This window comes from Panthera tigris, chromosome E1, assembly GCF_018350195.1.
Source record: "Panthera tigris isolate Pti1 chromosome E1, P.tigris_Pti1_mat1.1, whole genome shotgun sequence".
Taxonomy (NCBI): domain Eukaryota; kingdom Metazoa; phylum Chordata; class Mammalia; order Carnivora; family Felidae; genus Panthera; species Panthera tigris.
The window spans coordinates 44,068,796-44,089,707 of record NC_056673.1 but is presented as its reverse complement, the minus strand read 5'-3'; the positions used below and the strand labels follow the sequence as shown (position 1 = coordinate 44,089,707).

General features: G+C 38.0%; 1 protein-coding gene across 5 annotated transcripts in view; it reads left to right on the top strand.

The window, feature by feature from the left end:
* The window catches only part of KANSL1 (KAT8 regulatory NSL complex subunit 1), a 174,665-nt gene that overhangs the window by 40,806 nt on the left and 112,947 nt on the right, over positions 1–20,912 (top strand). For all 5 annotated transcript variants that reach the window (XM_042965867.1, XM_042965868.1, XM_042965869.1 and 2 more), the window contains one exon: positions 3,782–5,153. In XM_042965867.1, the coding sequence (XP_042821801.1) occupies positions 3,865–5,153 (1,289 nt within the window). In that variant the 5' untranslated portion in view covers positions 3,782–3,864. The remainder of the gene's footprint in view (positions 1–3,781; positions 5,154–20,912) is intronic.

The following is a 20,912-nucleotide window of genomic DNA, read 5'->3' as shown; positions in this document are numbered from 1 at the left end:
GAACCTGGGTTTTCCTGAGCAAGTTTTGTGTAAGCTATGTAACATCTGTGTCCTTGCCTGGATCCCCACGGGGAAGCGGTTTCCTGCCATGGCTGAGACTTAACTGCAGAGCTCTGGGTTAGTAGGCTACAGCTCCTCACAACTACTCTTCTCACACGTTGTACCGATCATCTTATACTGATAATGTGCTTTCCTTCATTGCTAGTATCAACTGTGTATTGGTATGAATTCAAAAGAGGAGGAGATGGAATTGATGGGAAAGACCTGAGAGTGATTTTTGTTTATGGGAGAAAATTCTTTGCATGTTATAAAACTAACTCAGTGTATTTTGAACGAATAACTTAAACATTGGTTTGTTTACCAGTTGGTCTATAGCATGCCATATTAGGAATTACTGCTAAATTTAAAATTTGAAATAGGAAAAGTAGTAGACATAGAACAGTTTGTGTCACGTAGAATGCCGTATGCCCGAAAGGTCCATAAGGCTCTGTAAGCCCTAGAAGATCTAGTTACCCATAGGATGTTCATTAAAATACAATCTTAGAACAAGAAACTTTTTGGCAAGTATAAGGAGCAGTAGATATATTTGGTCTTTAAGTGTATTGGTATTTCTCAGTCATTTACTTAAATATTTCAATATTTGTAATTTGAATTGTCATCCTGTAAAGAATCTTAGTGTATTCCTATAGGGCCTAATTTCCTATGTTGGTATTGATCTAGAGATAAAAATGTTTGACCAAATTGGAAGTTGCCCTTCTTTATTTTTGACTGGGGAGAAGGTTGCTTTAGTTCAGTGATCTACAAATTTTTTGGTCTCAAGACCCCTTTTCACTCTTAGAAAATGTTGAGAACCACGAAGAGCTTTCTTGCGTTATCAATAGTTGCTGTATTAGAAAGTTTGAGAAGTTTGAAAAATAATTATTTACCAATTCATTTAAAAATGAGAAATTTACTACATATTATGAAAAATAGCTTTTTACCAGAACAGAAGAATTTAGTGAATGGGATTGTTGTTTGTTTTTACAATTCTTCTAATATCCAGTTTAAGAGAAGACCGTTCTTGTATCTGCTTCTGCATACATTCTATTGTGATAGGATGTTTTGGTTGAAACAAATCTGAAGCAAATGAAGAAAATCCAGCCTCCTACAGATAGGTAGTTAGAAAATAGAGAAGTATTTTAATAGCTTTTTCAGGTAAGTGTGGGTATTCTTTGACATTACACCCATACTTGACAAGTAGTTTCATAAAGGTGAGTTGCAATGTAGAACCTAAAACCACGTCTGTGAATTTTACATGTTCTGTTATGTTAAAGTCCATTTGTCTGTCTCGCATTTGCTTTTACATGCATGGGTTTCTAACATACATTGGTCATTTGGTCATTCACTGAGTTACACAGATCTTCCTGATGTTGATACATTTCATTATGTGGTATTGGAAACTGAACATTCATTGATATCAGCAGTAATCTGTTTAATCAGAAACAAGCTTTTTAAGTATAGGGGAAGTGTTCAAGCTCATGGTGGTGGATATAAGTTTTCAAAATACTTATTTTTGCTTGAAAACTCAGATTTTATCATTGGCAGCAAACATCAGTGGTTTTTCTTGAAGTGACAGGTTCGCTTTGTTCATTTTTGAGAAAATATCTACTAACTGCTCAAGTCTCAATAAACCATAGTTTGTCAGTTCTGCCAAGTAAAAATAGTGTTCTGTGAAAAAAGCTTCTGGTTCAGCTTGCAACTCCGTTGTATTAGGTGCCTTTTCTCATACTTAAAGCAGCAGAAGTTGTTTTCTGCGTATTTTTCCTTTTATCACACAGTATTTAAAAAAATACACTTAAGATTGGAGATTTAATCAGATTCATAATTTCACCAAAGATATTAAGTGGAATGGACTTTTTAAACTGTAAATGAATTGAGAACATAATGACCAATAATTCCTCTGCATTGATTTATGTGAAGGTACCAGCAGTTTTGCTCAGCCTTGTTTTTCTACCCTCTTTGCAAACTTCAATGCAGTGAAAAAAGGCAAATAATGTTTTAGTATTCATATGAAAATAGCTTTGATCTTGTGGCCCCTTGAAATGGTCTTGGAGCTCCTAAGAAGTCTGTAGACCATGCTTTAAGAATAGCTGGCTTAGCCCTTATGTTTATGGTAGCATTATTTGCAATAGCCAAGATATGGAAGCAGCCTGAATGTCCACCAAGTGATGAGTGGATAAAGAAGATGTGGCATGTATATGTACAATGGAATATTATTCAGCCACAAAAAAAGAATGGAATCTTGTCATTTGCAACAACATGGATGGAGCTAGAGAGTATAAATGTTAAGTGAAGGAAGTCTGTCCGAGAAAGACAAATAGCATGCGATTTCACTTATCTGTGGAATTGAAGAAACAAGACAAACAGGCAAAGGGAAAAAGGAAAAGAGACAAATCAAGAAACACTCTTAACTGTAAAGAACAAACCGAGGTTACCAGAGGGGAGGTGGGTAAATAGTAAATGGGTGATGGGGATTAAGGAGTTAACCATCATAGTGAGCAGAGTGATGTATGGAATTGTTGAATCACTATATTGTACACCAGAAACTAACACTGTATGGAATTAAAACAAACCCCCCCCCAAAAAAAACTTTAAAAAATAGTTGGCTTAGTTCTTTACATAAATTTCCTTTTGCTCTTAAACCAGTTAAGTCAAAGGGGATATAGAAGAAGCAGATGACTGAGGTTTTTAGTTTGGGCTACTAAATGAAAGCAACACCATTATCGGAGATAATAAAACAGGGTGAGGAGTGTGTTGGAGGAAGAGAGTGAATTTTGATTTCTGGGAGCTTGAGGATCCTAGAGGTGGGAATGTTGATCAGTGAAGCTCAGCAAGCGGGGCATTAGGAGGCCGCACTATACTAGTGGTTGTTGCTAAGGAAGCAAGTTGAGAGAGAAGGGCAGAAGGGACCTTGGTGTCAAGGACATCAGGAAAAGAGCATTTCGAGAAGAATGGGGGTGGTTAGCACTGCCTAATGCTTCAGAGAAGTTATATAGATTGGGGACAGAGATTTGACCATTGGATTTGATAATGAGATCACTAGTGCCCTTTGCCAGAGCAGTAGGATTAGAAGCCAGATTATGAGAGAGAGAGTGCAGAGGCAGCTATTTATACTATTCTTTTAAGAAATTTTGGGGTAAAGAAAAAAACGAATTGGGCAATTAATTTGAGAGGTGGGCTGTACTGAGGACAGTGAAAGAAAAACTTGATGAAACAAACTGGTAATACAGATGCGATACAGTTAAGCCTTTAGCACGAACTATCTTTCAGAGAAGCGAGAAGCTGATAAGCACTGGATTCTCTGGCTAGAGAGATGTGCAGATCTATGACATTTTGCATAGCAACTTTTTGGGGAGTTCCTCTTCTCTGTTTAATTGCTAAGCATTTGATACATTTGCTTTAAATCCACCAATTTCAAGAAGTTGTATTATTTTTTTTTAATGCAGATGATTTAACTTTAACAATCTGATTCTTTCAGAATGGAACTTCTATTTTGGCTGCTTTCAATCTGTGGTAACAAGGAACAAAAAAAGAAGGGTGGAATTCTTTCTCTGTGCAGGAATTGTCCTGTCCCTGTCCTTCTTCTGCCCCTATCCCCATATTCGAGTATCCAGAATAGTCTGAGTGTTTTTCTTTCTGGAGGCAGAGTGAATTATAGCCTCAAGTGGTGTTTGTATTAAAAACGTGTGTTGTTTTCTAGTGTGCGTATATTTCTAACTTCCTTTTTTTCTTTCTCTTTTAGTCTGTTCTCTGGGGAGGCGGTAAGGGGCCGTGGAACTGGCCTCGGCACCGGGAGAGGCTGGACTTCCTGTCTCTCTGTGCTGAATGGCTGCGATGGCGCCCGCTCTCACTGACGCAGCAGCTGAAGCACACCATATCCGGTTCAAACTGGCTCCCCCATCCTCCACTTTGTCCCCTGGCAGTGCCGAAAATAACGGCAACGCCAACATCCTTATTGCTGCCAACGGAACCAAAAGAAAAGCCATTGCTGCAGAGGATCCCAGTTTAGACTTCCGAAATAATCCTACCAAGGAAGACTTGGGAAAGCTGCAGCCATTGGTGGCATCTTATCTCTGCTCCGATGTAACATCTGTACCCTCCAAGGAGTCGTTGAAATTGCAAGGTGTCTTCAGCAAGCAGACAGTCCTTAAATCTCATCCTCTCTTATCTCAGTCCTATGAACTCCGAGCTGAGCTGTTGGGGAGACAGCCAGTTTTGGAGTTTTCCTTAGAAAATCTCAGAACCATGAATACGAGTGGTCAGACAGCTCTGCCACAAGCACCTGTAAATGGGTTGGCTAAGAAATTGACTAAAAGTTCAACACATTCTGATCATGACAATTCCAGTCCCCTCAATGGGGGAAAACGAGCTCTCACTTCATCTTCTCTTCAGGGGGGTGAAGTGGTGGCATCTGAATCTGGGGACTTGAAGGGGGGTATGACCAATTGCACTCTTCCACATAGAAGCCTTGATGTAGAACACACAACTATATTTAGCAATAATAGCACTGCAAACAAATCTTCTGTAAATTCCATGGAACAGCCGGCACTTCAAGGAAGCAGTAGGTTATCACCTGGCACAGACTCCAGTTCTAACTTGGGGGGTGTCAAGTTAGAGGATAAAAAGTCTCCCCTGTCTTCCATTCTTTTCAGTGCTTTAGATTCTGACACAAGGATAACAGCTTTACTGCGGAGGCAGGCCGATATTGAGAGCCGTGCCCGCAGGTTACAGAAGCGCTTACAGGTTGTGCAAGCCAAGCAGGTGGAGAGGCATATACAGCATCAGCTGGGTGGATTTTTAGAGAAGACTTGGAGCAAACTGCCAAACTTGGAATCCTTGAGGCCCCGGAGCCAGTTGATGCTGACTCGAAAGGCTGAAGCTGCATTGAGAAAAGCTGCCAGTGAGACCACCACTTCAGAAGGACTTAGCAATTTCCTGAAAAGCGATTCGATTTCAGAAGAATTGGAGAGATTTACAGCTAGTGGTATAGCTAACTTGAGGTGCAGCGAGCGAGCATTTGATTCAGACATCACCGACAGTAGTTCAGGAGGAGAGTCTGATATTGAAGAGGAAGAACTGACCAGAGCTGATCCTGAGCAACGCCATGTACCCCTGTGAGTAAAACCTGTGCATAATGTCATTCTTGAGAAATGTTGGGACAAGGGAGAAAGAATTAGTGAATTCCCACCGTGGGGAGAATAGGATTCTTTGTAGGTAGGTGCCTATGTTCCGTTTGTCTTTTTTCTGATTTTAGGTCGGTGGATGCATATACCTGCTAGTGGAGAAACGAAAGATATTTCTGGCAGAGTGTTATGTTGCTGTAGATCTTGTTGGTTAAGAAAAAAGCTAGAAGACCTCCTATTTGTGAAACTACATACCTCTTTCAGAGTGACTGGTTAGATTTCTTTTGAAATTGTATGTAGGGTATTTTTGTAGGCTTCTATAACTTGACTTCAGATCCTCTTGTTTCTGGTTAAGTGGGGACAGAAGTTCAGCTGATGTAGTTAACTAAGCTGGAGTTTGCTTTTATTTTTTATTTTTTTCTTTAACATAAACTCCACCCCCCAGCATAGGGCTTGAACTCAGGACTCAGAGATCAGGAGTCACATGCTGTACTGACTGAACCGTCCAGGCACCCCGTAGTTGCTTTTAATTGAACTTTCAGCAGAGAATGTACCCAGTCTTCACTTTTCATACTTGAGATTTCCTTACCTGTTAAAGACTAATAATCAGAAAATGCTGCAGAGTATTTTATTTATGGGTTGTTTCCAAATACAATCTGCTTTCACAACTTGATTTACTTCCTAAAAGAGCCCATCTTGATCACATTTGAATTTTAGTTTTCTCTCAGCTAAGTTTAAATACATTGACATATTTGGGATAGGTTCTTACTGGTTTTTTTTTAAATCTCTTGTTTTGAGAAAAATTCTACACAGGCTTTGGGTGGCGCTCCAAATTGGCACGGTGAATCCAGAGGTACCTTACTCATGTCCTTCCGTCCTGCATTTGGCTCCTTCCAGATAAGCAAGGGGGTATAGCATATCTCCTTAAAGATAAATCAGCCTGCCTTATATCTACTTAAAATAAGTGTTAGACTTACGAGAGAGGGAAGCACGAGATGTTGGAAAAGAGGGGCAGGAGAGTTGACTCCTTCCATTTTCTCTTTGGGCCAGGGATGTTACTAAGGTTGGATTACTAAAGTAGGCTGAAATAGATGGATATGTTGGAATAATTGGGTTTTCCTTGCCTGTAGTATAAAGGTGACCAAGATTTTCGCTGGAGACTGTTGAGATAGCCATGCTTTAAGCATAAGTAAATTTCCTTTTTTCTCGATTTTGTTTATATTATTCATATGGATAACTGTGCTGTATCTGAATATGCAATTTTGGTTTCTGTTTCAGGGGGAAAAGTCTGGATTATTTTGCTGGAATTTCTTCTTTGTAGACCTAGTTCATTACCTTTTGTTAGCTTATTGTACTCAAGTGCCCACTTCTGTATTCAGATCTAAAGTAGATCTATTTCAGTGGCTTGCTACTGCTGTAGCATAGTTATCTTTCCTTAAATGGATTAGTAATTTAAATCAGCTTGCAGATATTTGTGGCATTATCCCACTGACTTTGTTGCATAAGCCACTGCTTTAAAAAAATCTTGGTTAACGTTGAATATTTTATGTTTTAAAAGTAATTTCATGAAATAAATACTTTAGTTGCTAAAGCATTTTAAGTTTCATGTACTTTGTGTATTTGAGGGGAAAAAAATCTAGAATCTGTAAGCTTATCGTTTTCAGGATACTTTGTATTGAAAACATTTTTAAGTTTTGGTAATGTTGTAGGAAACCGTTCAGTTCAGTGAGATCAGAATACCTAAGAGAGAACTTTTCTTCCAGGGAATAATCTACTGATTTGAAAAGACTGTTTAGGCTTAGTCCATTCACCTACTAAGTTCTGAGCATTCTTATCATGTAATGCTTTGTTGGTTGGAAGGTTGTGAAGTGTAAGGATAGCTAAGGGATCATTTTAGGAAACTTTGGAATCATTTGAATCCTTTTCAAATTAAGTCAACTAAACAATGCTTTAAAAAGTTGAATTTCCATGTACCAGATCATATTAAAGTAAGGAAAATTGGAGCACTAAAAGTACTATGGAGTAAATAAACTTTTTGCTCTTTATGATATAATTGAATTTAAATTAAAACGACCAATAAAGCATAAGTACTTTAAAGTTCTTGTTGAGCCAGGTCACCAGATTGACTCCTAAGGCTGCTATTTAGCCAGGTGTTGACCTTCTGAGTACTTTACAGCTTTTCAGCAATTGGCCACTGAGAATGGAGGCATTACTTTGATTAAAAAGGAAAAACAGGGATGGGGAAATAGTTGTTTGGACACCAAGAATCCTTTTGTACGAGTGTGTGATTTAATAGTTCTTCCCAAATCTCTTCACCACATTTATAATTTGTAATTCTTGAGTCCTACAGTAAGAAGTTAGTTAACTCTGCAGGAGACTGACCCATCTGGTGAATTTCAACTGTTTTTCCCCTTCTAGTAGCTTAATATTTCACTCCTTTGCTGAAATACTCCTGCCAGAGACAGCTAGATTTAGTCTAGGCAGCCATGATGAAAATATTTAGCACATGAGGTTGTTGAAATGAATTGTTTTTAAATGATGGTGCTTAAGTTGCAAGTGGATGGTTCTGTGAAAATGACCAGCCTTCACCAAGAATTTGTGTTTTTTCTTCTTTCCTACCTCCAAGAGGAAACACAGTGATCCATTGTAAGTCATAGGCACATGCTAGCAGTAGTAGAATGATTGATTTTTATGTTGAATTTTTGGCAAATTGTATGTTTATCATTGTATTATACTTTATAGTTAGTAAACTATATTGCCAGATGAGGTATTTTAGAGAAGTTTTTTCCTCTTTATTGATTAACTTTTTGGTTAACTGATTTTATTTAGTTTAAAACTGGTATTATACCTTTTTAAGTTCTTTCATCCTGAAATGTTTCCTATGTCTTCCTGTCTTGGTATATGTAACTACTTTGAAATTCTGCACTACACTGGGTTTGACCTTTATCGTTGTTTAGTAACATCACTGTGGAAGGAGGAGGAATTTAAATATTATCTTCTTGATGGAGGAACTAGCAAGGAAGGCACATGTTTCAGTAAACACCTTAATTTTTAATTCTTAACTTTAGAAGTAGAAATAAAAGCATCTAGTTATCTCCTGTGGATGTAATACAGTTACTGAGTGGGCATGTGTGTTTGTGTGCACATCTTTTCCACTTTAGTTTTTCTTTATGTTCCACCTTCTCTTTAAGAGTTTTGTTCTGCTGTTTTGTTATGAACTCCTGGACCAGTAAATTTTGCTAAATTTGGTTTTTATTTTCTTGGCCCTTGTACTTAGAAACTTCTATAGTAAATGCTTGCTGTTAGGGAAGCACCTTTTTTTTCCCCCAGATATTCTCTTAAATGCTTTCTTAGGTCAGTAGTGTTCTGGGTACCTGGACATTAATTATGTAAACCTTTCTTTCCAAAAAAAATATTTTTTTTCTTTCTGAACTGTTACTATAGGCTTATCTTGAGGATCGTTATAAAAATAATCCCATAAAACATTTAATTAGGACTACTGAAATATTTGTTGTTTTACATATGTCGCATATATCTTTATATTACACAGTGCCTTCTTTATAAGAACCTCAGAGAGAAAGATAACACAACCAAGACTTAAGTGTATTTTTTCCTAAGCTTTTACGTCTGTTTCTGTTACTTGGATGCTATAATTTGTGTTGTTCACTTGGTTTCTGTTTTCCTATTGGCTTTTGGAAGTTTAGAGCCAGGCTCATGGGTCTTGTACCTTTTTTCAAGCCTCATTCTTGGCTTCATTTTGTTCTTCTTGTTTTATTTTCATGCTTTTATTTCTGGTTTAATTTACGCTAACCTATGTTTTATTTGATAGCCTCCTGAAGTCTGTTTCCGATCAAGGTTGGGTAAAAAATAAACTAGATGCTCAGTTTAGTGATATTAAAGAAGTTGTTTGAATTTTAGGTTATCTTGATTGCAGTGACTTTTCTTTACTTCTGGGGAATTTCATTCTCTTGGAATTGTTAACAAACCATGAGATAATGACCTGAGCTGAAGTTGGAGGCTCAACTACTGAGCCACCAGGTGTCCCTAGCTTCGATTCTTTTAATGCCTCTGTGTGTGTGTGTGTGTGTGTGTGTGTGTGTGTGTGTGTGTGTGTTAAATAGTCCATTGAAGTGATTACTGAATTTGTTACTGTGTGGGATGCATATGTGGGAATAATTCCATTGTGTATAATGAATTACTAGTGTGTTTGTAGGTTTTGCTTTTTAGATACTCTAGCCAGGATGCTTTGTGTTGTAGGTTCCTATTTGAATTTATTAAGCACACACGAGTGATGTTGCTAACAGTGGTAGTCAACATAAATTGTCCTTATTTTCCTATTCTTTATGCTTTCACAGAATGATGGGGCGAGAGTAGTATTAGCCAGAACTAAGTCTTATCTAACCCTTTTCTGCTACAAACTAGCCATAGTGCTAATCATCTAGCTCCTTTTATAATAAAAATGAAGGAATTGACTAGATAATTTCTGAGACTCAAACTATTTTGAATTCTGACCACTCCATCTTTAAATAATAACATGGGTGGATGGAGCTGTTCTCAGCACTGTTTCTGTTTTTGCATTTGGGGAAACTGAAGCAAAAGTCCCTCCCTATAAGTCACTGGTGTAACGTGAAACAAAACAACCTTGTTGATTTGTGACTTAGAGCTTTGATTCTTTGTTTTTAAATGTTTGAGAGAGAGTACAAGTGGGAGAAGGGCAGAGGGGAAGAGGGGAACAGAGGATCCTAAGGGGGCTCTATGCTGACAGCAGTGAGCCTGATGCGGGACTCAGACTCATGAACCGTGAAATAATGACCTGAGCTTCAACCTCCTGAGCCGCCTAGGTGCTCCTAGCTTTGATTCTTTTAATGCCTTAGTGTGTGTGTGTGTGTGTGTGTGTGTGTGTGTGTGTGTGTGTGTGTTTAAATAGCTTATTAAAGTGATTGCTGAGATCGTTATTCTGTGGTATACATGTGTGGGAATAATTCCATTTTGTTTTTATAGAAGTTACTTCAGAGAGGAGTAAACTTTAATTTGTGGAACATCTTTGATGGTTGATTTAATGCCCCTTGTTTTTCTGCTAGGTTTCATATGACATCCAGTGACAGAAATAGGAGCTTCTGTGTTTTCCCCCTATCCTCCCCCCCCCCCCCTTAGGTATGTAGATAGAATTTATTCTTGGTGTTTCTTGTGTGATTCTGAAGGAGAGAAGTTAGGCAACGAGGAATTTAGGGATTACCCATTTGCTGCAGGTCTGGTTGCTGCAAATGTTTTCTGTTGCCTTGTGACTGGTGTTTTCATTCTCTAAAATTGAGTGAAAGTACTCTTTACCATCATGCTAAAGTGGTCATGTAATAAGTACTAACTGAGTAAATGTTTAAGATGCAAGAGATGAGGGGCGCCTGGGTGGCGCAGTCGGTTAAGCGTCCGACTTCAGCCAGGTCACGATCTCGCGGTCTGTGAGTTCGAGCCCCGCGTCAGGCTCTGGGCTGATGGCTCGGAGCCTGGAGCCTGTTTCCGATTCTGTGTCTCCCTCTCTCTCTGCCCTTCCCCCGTTCATGCTCTGTCTCTCTCTGTCCCAAAAATAAATAAAAAACGTTGAAAAAAAAAAATTTAAAAAAAATGCAAGAGATGAGGTAGGTGAATAAACTTCCTCAAGAAGTTTACAGTTTAGATTTGGAGACATGGTGTAAAGCAAAGGTGAGTACTTAGAACAATGCCTGGCACCCAGTAATACAAGGCAAATGTTTGATGACATAGTGAAATAGGAAGAGGTCACAGCTGGTTGATGGAACTGGAAAGAAAGGATATTAGAATGAGCCTTGAGGGGCGCCTGGGTGGCTTGGTCGGTTAAGCGTCCGACTTCGGCTCAGGTCATGATCTCACGGTCCGTGAGTTCGAGCCCCGCGTCGGGCTCTGTGCTGACAGCTCAGAGCCTGGAGCCTGTTTCAGATTCTGTGTCTCCCTCTCTCTCTGACCCTCCCCCATTCATGCTCTGTCTCTCTCTGTCTCAAAAATAAATAAACGTTAAAAAAAAAAAAAAAATTAAAAAAAAAAAAAAAAGAATGAGCCTTGAAAGGTGGCTAGGATTTTGGTAGGAAGTTTTGTTTTGGTTGTGGTCTACCGAAGTAGGTCAGTACAGGTAGAAGGCATAACATATAGAGGACAAAGGCTAAAAGGCATTGGGCTTTGTTGGCTAGACTGAGGATATTTTAGAGACCTAGCAATATAGGTAAGAGTGATAAACGTATAAAAAGGAAGGAGAAAATTGCGGAGATGATGCAGAAGTAGAGGTAGTGGGACTTAACAGTGAATGTTTGGGGGCAATGAAAGAGGGATCATCATAGATGGAGTTTCAAGCTGTGGGTGACTGGAAGAATACATTTTGCAAAATAACCCTAATATCTCATGAAGGTCCAGGTTCTTCACTAGTGTCTTAAAAATGAACATTTCTGTATTCCTTTGCATGTTCCAGCAAGTGTCAAAAATCAGGAAATGAGCTTCCAAGTAATCCTGGGTATACAGAGAGTGAAGAGTTGACTTGTACCTCAGAGCCTTACATTGGAGACTTTGGAATTGATGAACTCATTTATCAGGTGTATTGAATGCCTACTATGTGCTGAGGGTGCTAGGTGGTAGGGATATATAGTAGTAAGACACAGTCCCTGCTCTGCCCTGCCCTCATGGACAGTATAGGTTAGAAAGAGAAAATAATTGTTTAAGTAAATCACATAGTTAATGATACATTTGCAGTGGTTATGTGTGCTACAGAAACCAAGTTCAGAGTGCTATGGGGGTGCATATCAGGAACATCTAATGAAGATGGGTGGGGATATTATAGCAAGTATACTGATGAAGTAATACGTAAGCCGAGACCTGAATGATGAAAATTGATTGGTGGTAAAGAAGGGGAGTGCTACAGACTGAAGAGTCAGCATACGCTAAGGCCTTGGGAATGGGAGATGCTTGATACTTTCAAAAACAGAGCACTGTGTAAGAAGAGTGATGAGAAATGAGGCCAGAGAGGTAAGCTAGAGGCCAGGTCATACAGGTGGTTTTGTTGGTTATCTCACTTTTATTTATTTATTGAAAAAAAAAATTTGTTTTTTACATTTATTTATTTTTGAGAGACAGAGACAGAGCACAAATTGAGGAGGGGCAGAGAGAGAATGAGACACAGAATCCGAAGCAGGCTTCAGGCTCTGAGCTGTCAGCACTGAGCTCAACGTGGGGCTCGAACTCTCAAACTGTGAGACCATGACCTGAGCTGAAGTCAGACGCTTAACTGACTGAGCCACCCAGGCACCCCGGTCATCTCACTTTTAAAATCACTTTTTTAAGTTTATTTTTTTATTTTGAGATAGAGAGAGAGTGTGCGCACGCAAGCAGGGGAGGGGCAGACAGAGAGGGAGAGAATCCCAAGCAGGCTCTGCTCTGTCAGCACAGAGCCCAGCGCATGGCTTGAACTCATAAACCATGAGATCATGACCTGAACTGAAACCAAGAGTCAAAACGCTTAACCGAAAATGTTATTGTGATGTCTAAACATCATTGGATTTTTTTAAAGACCCCTCTTAATTGTGTGAAGAGTGAAGTGTGTGTAGACTTTGGGGGACCAGTTAGGTGTTTGTGGTACACCAGGTAAAAGAATGGTAGACTCAGCCTTTGTCAGGAAGGAGTGAATTGGGTACTGGAGGTAGGGTGACTAGGATTTGTGATTGGTTGGATGTGATGAGTGGATGTTGAGAGAGAAGGAAGAGGTATTATGAATGATTACTAGATTTTTGGCAGGAGTAACTGGATTGGATGATTGGATGGCTGTGTTGAGATGGAGAAGGAACCGTTGGAGGGCCTTATTGAATGCGGTGGGCACTAGCTAATTTTCATTTCAACACTTTTTGGCTGTTGGGTATGTCCAGAGGTTTCATGGTCATTTGCAGAGCACCCTGTTAGGTTCCATGTTCATGTTAAATTATTTTACTAGAAAAGGGAAAGCTTGGGGCCACATTTTATATCAAATGAATAGTAACCCAATTAGTTTCTCTACTGTCTGTCTAAGCAAAGACCAAAATGGACCAGATTATTTTGCAAGTTAGAAATTTATACCTCAGGTCATGTCCTTTTATGTCTGTCAGTTCATTCTCCTTTTCCTGTTTCCCGTATGTATCTGGGAAAATTATGGTCATATATTCAATGTAAAGAGAACATTGAGTTTCTCAAAATTTTAACTAAAGGGTACAGTATATAACATATATCAAGTGACTGTGCTTCTGATTCCCATTAATCCTTTGTGGTCACTTTAGCCTGTTTGATTTTATATTTGTTTAATTATAAAGAAGGGTTTTGCATCACAATAGTAAACAAAGTCGCTTTGAAAACAATTTCAGTCTGATAAAAGTGTCTGGAGAGTCTCTTCCTCAAACAGAATATACTGAAAAGTTGTTGATAAAATATGAATGTTGTGGGTTGCTCTGGTAGCCTATTTAGTAGTATTGTAACAACTGTATAGATTATATTCAGAACTCTCAGGTAAGAGGATTTGTGGAGAAAAGGTTGAGGGGGGGGGTGAGGATTTGAGGAGTGACAACTAGGAAGGAGGAGTTTATTCAATTTTAAATCATTCTCTTTTAAGTTGTTTTACCGTTGTCTAATAGAATAGAGGACATGAGCCAGGGGATTGAATGATAGTGTATACGTGTAGTGACTATTTTTTTGCTCACCCTGTAATCCTTTTTTTCCCGTTTGTTCTTCTGGCACTTGAGAGACGCATCCTGCGAATATAGAAACTGGGGGAGACAGAGCTTAAGACTATTGGGACTAAATTAATCTGAAACCTGGGAGATCACAGAGCCCCAGGAGAAAGTGATTTGGTTGAATTAGAGAACAGCATTTTTAACCTACCTTGCTAATCGTACAACAGAGTTGAAACATGTGAAGAAAAAAAATAATAGCCTACCTTGGTTGAATATTTTGAGGTGTAGACAGTGTTAAAAGTGCTTTATACTCATTAACTTATTTAGTCCTCACGGTACAATGAGGTATAGGTATTGTCTTAGTTTTACAGACTCAGAGTGAGGAATGAAAAGTTTAAGTAACTTGCTTAATATCTTAAAGCTAAGAAGAAATCAAGGTATTAATCTAGGCTGTTTACCCACAGCATGGACATAAACACTAAGCCGTATTAGTGGAAACAATCAAATTGCCCTTTAGATTTGGTCAATGAAAAGAAATTTACCAAATGTAAAATATGGCATTTAACTTTACATTCAAGAGACTTTCTAGTAATATTAAGTAATTTGGTAATAAGTTTTGAGGAAAGGTAAATGGTCTGTCTGTATCTTAACCAGATACACCCTTTAGCCTGCAATAACCTGTTCTTTATTTCTTTTATTGGAATAGAAGTTGTATGGGTTGGGGAGGGGCGTTGTTCTAGGGCAGAGATAACATCTGGGAATTGGCTGGAGTGACTTTTTAATTTATTTTAGCATTTGTTTTTGAGAGACAGAGACAGAGTATGAGTTGGGGAGGGGCAGAGAGAGAGGGAGAGACAATCCGAAGCAGGCTCCAGGCCCTGAGCTGTCAGCACAGAGCCCGACGTGGGGCTCGAACTCACCGACCGACTGTGAGATCATGACCTAAGCTGAAGTCAGACGCTTAACCAACTGAGCCACCAAGGCGCCCTTGGAGTGACTTTAAAAAAAAGAAATGGAAATGAGAATTGGTGCGTATTGATCACACTTTCTATATGTTAGGTGGTTTACATTTGGTATCCTGTTTAGTATTTAAGACCTCCAGATGATGAAGGTGATCTTCCCATTTTACAGTTGAGGCCTAAGATAATAGACATGATAAATAATTTACTTGAGTGAAGATAAAAGCTAGTTCCTTGTACCTGCTCTTTCTACTAGTATTTTTCTTCTAAACTGATTGGGAAGGAGCAGAAAGAAGATTTTGTTTTGAGAAATGGAGCAAGCTGAAGTCATATAGCTCTTTAGATGCCTCTCCTGACTGTCCAGTACAGTGATGGGCATGGCAGTGACCATGAGGGATGATGGGAAGGGTAAGTTGTTTTCCCCTACTGTAATAAATAATCCAGAGAAGTGACCTAGTTCATAATTTTTCCCATCAAATGGATAACATAAATATCTTTGACATTCTAAGGGGATGATTTGTATTTCAACTTAATTTATATTTCAACTTATATGGAAAAACCTTATTTCCCCAGTTGCTGGAAAAAGAAATCCTTTAAAATATGAAAAGTATTTTATGTTCTTTTTCCTTTAGTCTTGCATTGTGCTTAAGGCTGTTAAATGAATTTTAAGCATGTACTTAGTGTTTATTGAAGTATTTTCCTCAAAAGTTCTTTTTCTGGTAAGTCTGGTTATTATAGGAAGTTGAAAGGCATAAAATAGCAGTTAAATAGCCTGATTGGTTTTCCACGCGCTTCTATGAGTTTTTGTTGTTTCCACGTCTGAGTATGGAGTTTATGATTAACATTCAATGTCTTATGTTTATTGATTTGATAATCACCAGAAAACCTGAAGGGTGAACTGGAGGTTATTATTTTTCTTGGCATTTGTGAGATTAATACCAGAGAGGGAGCAATATAATAAAAAGAATTCTAGACTACCGTTGAGAATTGTTAATTTTAATTTTGTCTTTTAATCTTCCTAGGTGCCTCACTTATAAAGTCTAAAATATACTTTTTTGAAAAATGTCACTTGTGGTTTTGTAATGATGAGACCCAGACGGGGATGGGAAAGACTTTTGTCACTGTTAGGCACACTGTACGACTTGTTGAGGTATGCCGAATGGCCAGGTGATCTCCACGGAGCTCATACTGCCTGTATTTCCGTAGGGAGTCTGCGCACTGGGTCCCATCAGGGAGTTGGTGGCAGGGCTGCAGCAGTCCCCTCACTTGTTTCTCTCATGAGGCAACCTGGTGCCAGTGTGTTTGCCTGTAGTAACTGTCATGTTTTTGGTTTTTTTTTTTCCTTTTTTCTTAAGTGTTCCACTTAAGGCATTGAAGAAACCTGAAAATAAAGTATGGACCCTGAGGATGGGGTATAGTGAGAGAGTGAAGAAGACAGGGGTCTTTAACGGAAGGGTATCCTTTTCGCTGAATAAAGCTATTAGAGTGTTATGCTTTGGAAATAAATATCCCTAATGAAAAACAATCCTCTGTCTCTTCCCTCCCCCAAAGTAAGCAAAACAATATAACTTTTTCATTTTTGGTTCTTTTTCGAGCAAAACAACAAAAGTTTTCTTTTATTCCCGTTTCTTTCCCAGAAATAATTGATTGGAAACCATTACAGATTGTAGAGTTCATCTATATAGAATAAGAGACCAGTTGCCCTTTGACCCTGTCAAATAACAAAGGCAGAATTTTACTTACTGCTTTTTAGGTGCATAAAGTTAACATTAATTCACTTTTCCATTGATTCATTTAGTTGCTTTTCATAGAATTTCACTCTGAGGATGAAAAGATCTGGATTTTTTCTAAAAAAATTTTTCTTCACATCTTAAGAGTTTTCAGCTGAGTGGCTGTAACCACTGTTTCTAGATTTCCAACTGGGTGAAAATGTTTTTCTTTTTAAATTGGCACTCCCCCAGCAGATTTTTTCAACCAAGTATTCTTTGGGCGCACCCTTTGCATAGTGAATTTTGTAAGATCTTTATTCACAAGGCTGGAAGACAGGCCAGTCTTCTCTTTGTAAGATGAAAACAGAGTGAGAGTTGCTTAAGACTCATTTTGCTTCTACCCAGCTGTATTTGAAATTGATCTCTTATGTGAATACATTCAAACATTCACAGAAGAACGTTGACTTGGAAGGTTAAGTGGAAAGGCTAATTTTATATTTGCAGGAAGTTTTCTTGGTGCGATCATTTTCCTCCCAGTTGAGAATTCTCTTAATTTGTTCTTAATGATAACTTGATAGTAACTGGGTCTCAGACTTGAAAAGTATGAGGTGACTTTGATATTTGCAAGTGTACATTCAAGGCATTGATGTGATCTATATCTATATTTATGTATATGTACGCGCGCGCGCGCACACACACACACACACACACACACACAGTTGATCCTTGAACAGCATGGGGGTTAGGGATGCCAACCACCTATGTAGTCAAAAACCCACATACAGCTTTTGACTCCCCCAAGGCTTAACTACTAATAGCCTACTGTTGACTGGAAACCTTACCAGTAGTATAGTCAGTTAACACATGTTTTGCATGTAATATGTATTAGATAAATAAGCTGATATAGTAATAGTAATAATTATTAGTTTAATAAGCTAATAAAGTAAGCTAGAGAAAAGAAAATGTTATGGGAAATAAGAGAAAGTATGTTTATACTGATGTACTGTATTTATTGAAAAAAAATCTGTGTATAAGTGGATCTGCAGACTTCAAACCCATGTTGTTTAAGGCTCAACTGTTCTTGGTTTTACATTTTATTAGGTGCAAGAGGTTATTATTTCCATTAATGTTCAAAGCAGTGTTAGATTATTTACATTTCCATGGTTTATTCTAAATAGTGTAATGGTATTACTAGATGAGACAAATTAATTTCATCCATAAACATTAAGATTGGCTGACAAACTTATGGAAGGGTAAGATATACAATATTGCTCTTCGGTGTTTCCCAGCAGGCTAGCCTTCAGAGAGCTACATCTTCTATTCCTTTAACACATAATCCTTCATCAGTTATAGGAGTAGCTATAGTTGATAATATCAATAGAAACCAAGATGTGTCATCATTGAGGATAGTCAAAAGTGTCCCTGTGGCAATTCCAGAAAAGGAGATCTGGAATTCTCTGAGCAAAGAATAATAAATATAAAAATTTTCAAGGTAACTCAGTTATTTGGAGACTAGCCTTTCCAGATCATCTATCATCAAGATTAACCTGGCCCCTAAAGGGCAAGAGAAACACTTCTCTGATAGTAAAATAAGGAATGATGAAAACACTTAAGAATTGAGAACTTGGTTCCTGCCTTCAAGAAATAATTTATGTGACTTGATTTTTTTTTTTTTCTCCCACATTCAAGTAGAAAAGGAAGCATTAGAATTAGGCAGTGAATGCCTTAATTGTAATTAGATAACATGGTACAGCACCAAATGCTGAGATGAGACTTGGAGGAAGGAGTGATTACTGTGGGCTAAGGGGATCAGAAAACCTGAGAAGAGTGCAACTTTAGTTTGAATAGGGATGACACTTAGGTTTCCAAGAGAAAATGGGATGTTCCAGGTCCAAGGATGAGGGACCTCAGATGAAGAGGTTGTGTTGGATAACAGGGAAGAGAGCTATCCGCTAGACATAAAAGTTTCAAGAAAGTAGAAGATGAAATTGGAGTATTAAGCTTTGGTCAAAGGCTGGTGCATTTGAATTTTATCCTAAGAATAGTGCAGAATTATTAACATGGAATGGCATGGTTGGAGTGCACATAAAAGAATCTTTGCTAGTGATGTGGGGTGGATGGATTGGATATGTAGGATAGTTTGGAGCCAGGGTAAGAAAGGCAAGTAGCCCAGCTGTGAATAAAAAGTCTTTTGGGGGGAAAAAAAAGTCTTTTGAACCAGAGCGATGGACACAGAATGGAAAGATAGGTACAGATGCAAGACTGATAAAATATAGAGCTTACTGTGGGAATAGGCACAAATTTGTCATTTACAGATGAGAAACCTAAGGACAGAGAGATCAAACGATGGTGCTGAAGATTATTAGGTTAAGAGTCAAGGTTGTACTATAGTTCTTGACTCCAAATCTAACATATTTCATTAATTGCACATTTGAGTAAACTTGGTGACATAACTGGATTTTCATGCTAGAAAATTGGCAAAATACTGATGGAACTGGGAGAGGCAAGAAAAGATGTATGTCAGTGTTTGGGAAGGGAAAGAAATGTAATGAAATTATCTGGAGTGTAAGGCGTTTTGTTGGAGAAAAGGAGCGACTATGTGTAACTTTTATGTTTAGCTTTTAAAATTGGTTTTCTTTTTAATTGAGATGGAAGTGACATATAATGATTCACTATATATATATATATATATTTTTTTTTTTAAGGCTCCCCTTTCAAATTTTCTTTCTTTGCTTATTTTTAAAGTTTATTTATTTTGAGAAACAGACTCAGAGAGCATGAGAGGAGAGAGGGAATCCCAAGCAGGCTCCATACTGTCAGTGCAGAGCCCCATGTGTGGCTCGAACTCCTGAACTGTGAGATCATAACCTGAACCAAAATCAAGAGTCTGATGCTTAACCAGCTGAGCCACTCAGGCACCCCACTATTTGCATATTTTGCAAAATGATCACCACAGTAAGTCTAGTTAACATCAATTACCATAAATTGTTACAGAATTTTTTTTTTTACTTGTGATGAGAACTTTTAAGATTTAGTCTCTTAGCAACTTTTAAATGTGCAATACAGTGTTATCTATACTTGCCATGCCGTACATTGCATCCCCATGATTTATTTTTATAACTGGAGGTTTTTTACCTTTGACTCTCTTCACCCATTTTGCCCACCCCCAACCCTCTGCCCCTGGCAACCACCAGTCTGTTCTCTGTAACTATGTTTTGTGTATGGTTTGAAGTAACATTTTAATCCCCCTACCCCCTCCATGGCTGACCAGTTGTCCCTAAATATACTATTTGCCATAGCTTTAAATACTGATAGAGTAACTGCACTCTTCTATTTAAAATTATATATATTTTTTTGTGAGGGTACTATTGCTCATTATCTTCTCCCACATTATAATCAATTTATCGGCTTCCTTAAATCCATTTGGATTAGGACTGTTTTGTGACTGTGCATTAATTTGAATGGAGATAGGACATCTTGACAACATTAGGTCTTCCCAGAGTTGTGATATTTTCCTCTACTGAGGTCCTTTATATCTAGAGTAAAATTTATACTTTTTTATAGGCCTTGCACATTTCCCGTTAAATTTATTTGTAGATGTTTTGCAGATTTTAATGCTACTAAGAATGAGATAATTTCTTGTTGATAATATGGGAAAACTATTGATTTTTATATGCTGATTTGTTCTTTGACTGCCTTACTGAATTTTCCTACTTGTAGCAATTCTTTGACTTATTTCTGTTTGATATTACTAGATGGATAGTCACCTGCATGATAGATGGTCATGTTTTGTTTTCTCCTTTTCAGTTGTTAGATTTTGTGTTTATTGAATGCATTATTATTTGCCAGGAACTCTTCAAGACACTGGAGAAAGAGCAATGAGCAAAAATGGGAAAAAAAAAAAAAAAAATCTCTGCTCTCTCTGGAGTTTGCATTCCAGGGGGGAATTCTTAGGCTAAACATGATCAGATACTGACTATCTGGATGATTTGGATTATTACTTTAATATATGTCAAATGGGATTTAGGTGATTTTTGTGGGGATGGAGTACTGATTTTCCTCCCCCATCTTCATAACTTGACTGATCTATAGGGTATTTTTAGGCTGGCTGTGGTTATGGCAAGCTCGTGAACTGATTTAATAAATTTTCCCATCTTTTTCTTCACTTGGAAGTAGTTGACAAGGATTAATCTGTTTGCTAACATTTTGCTAGAAATGTCTGAACAGCATAGAGGCCATTTTATAATTATGAATGGGTCTTTGCTGACATTTAAATTACTTCTATGGTTATTGGTTTAAGGTTTTTAAACCTCTTCCTTCATGACCCAATTTTGGCAACATTTTAATTAAAAAAATTTTTTTTTTTAGGTTTTACTTGTTTTGAGAGAGAGC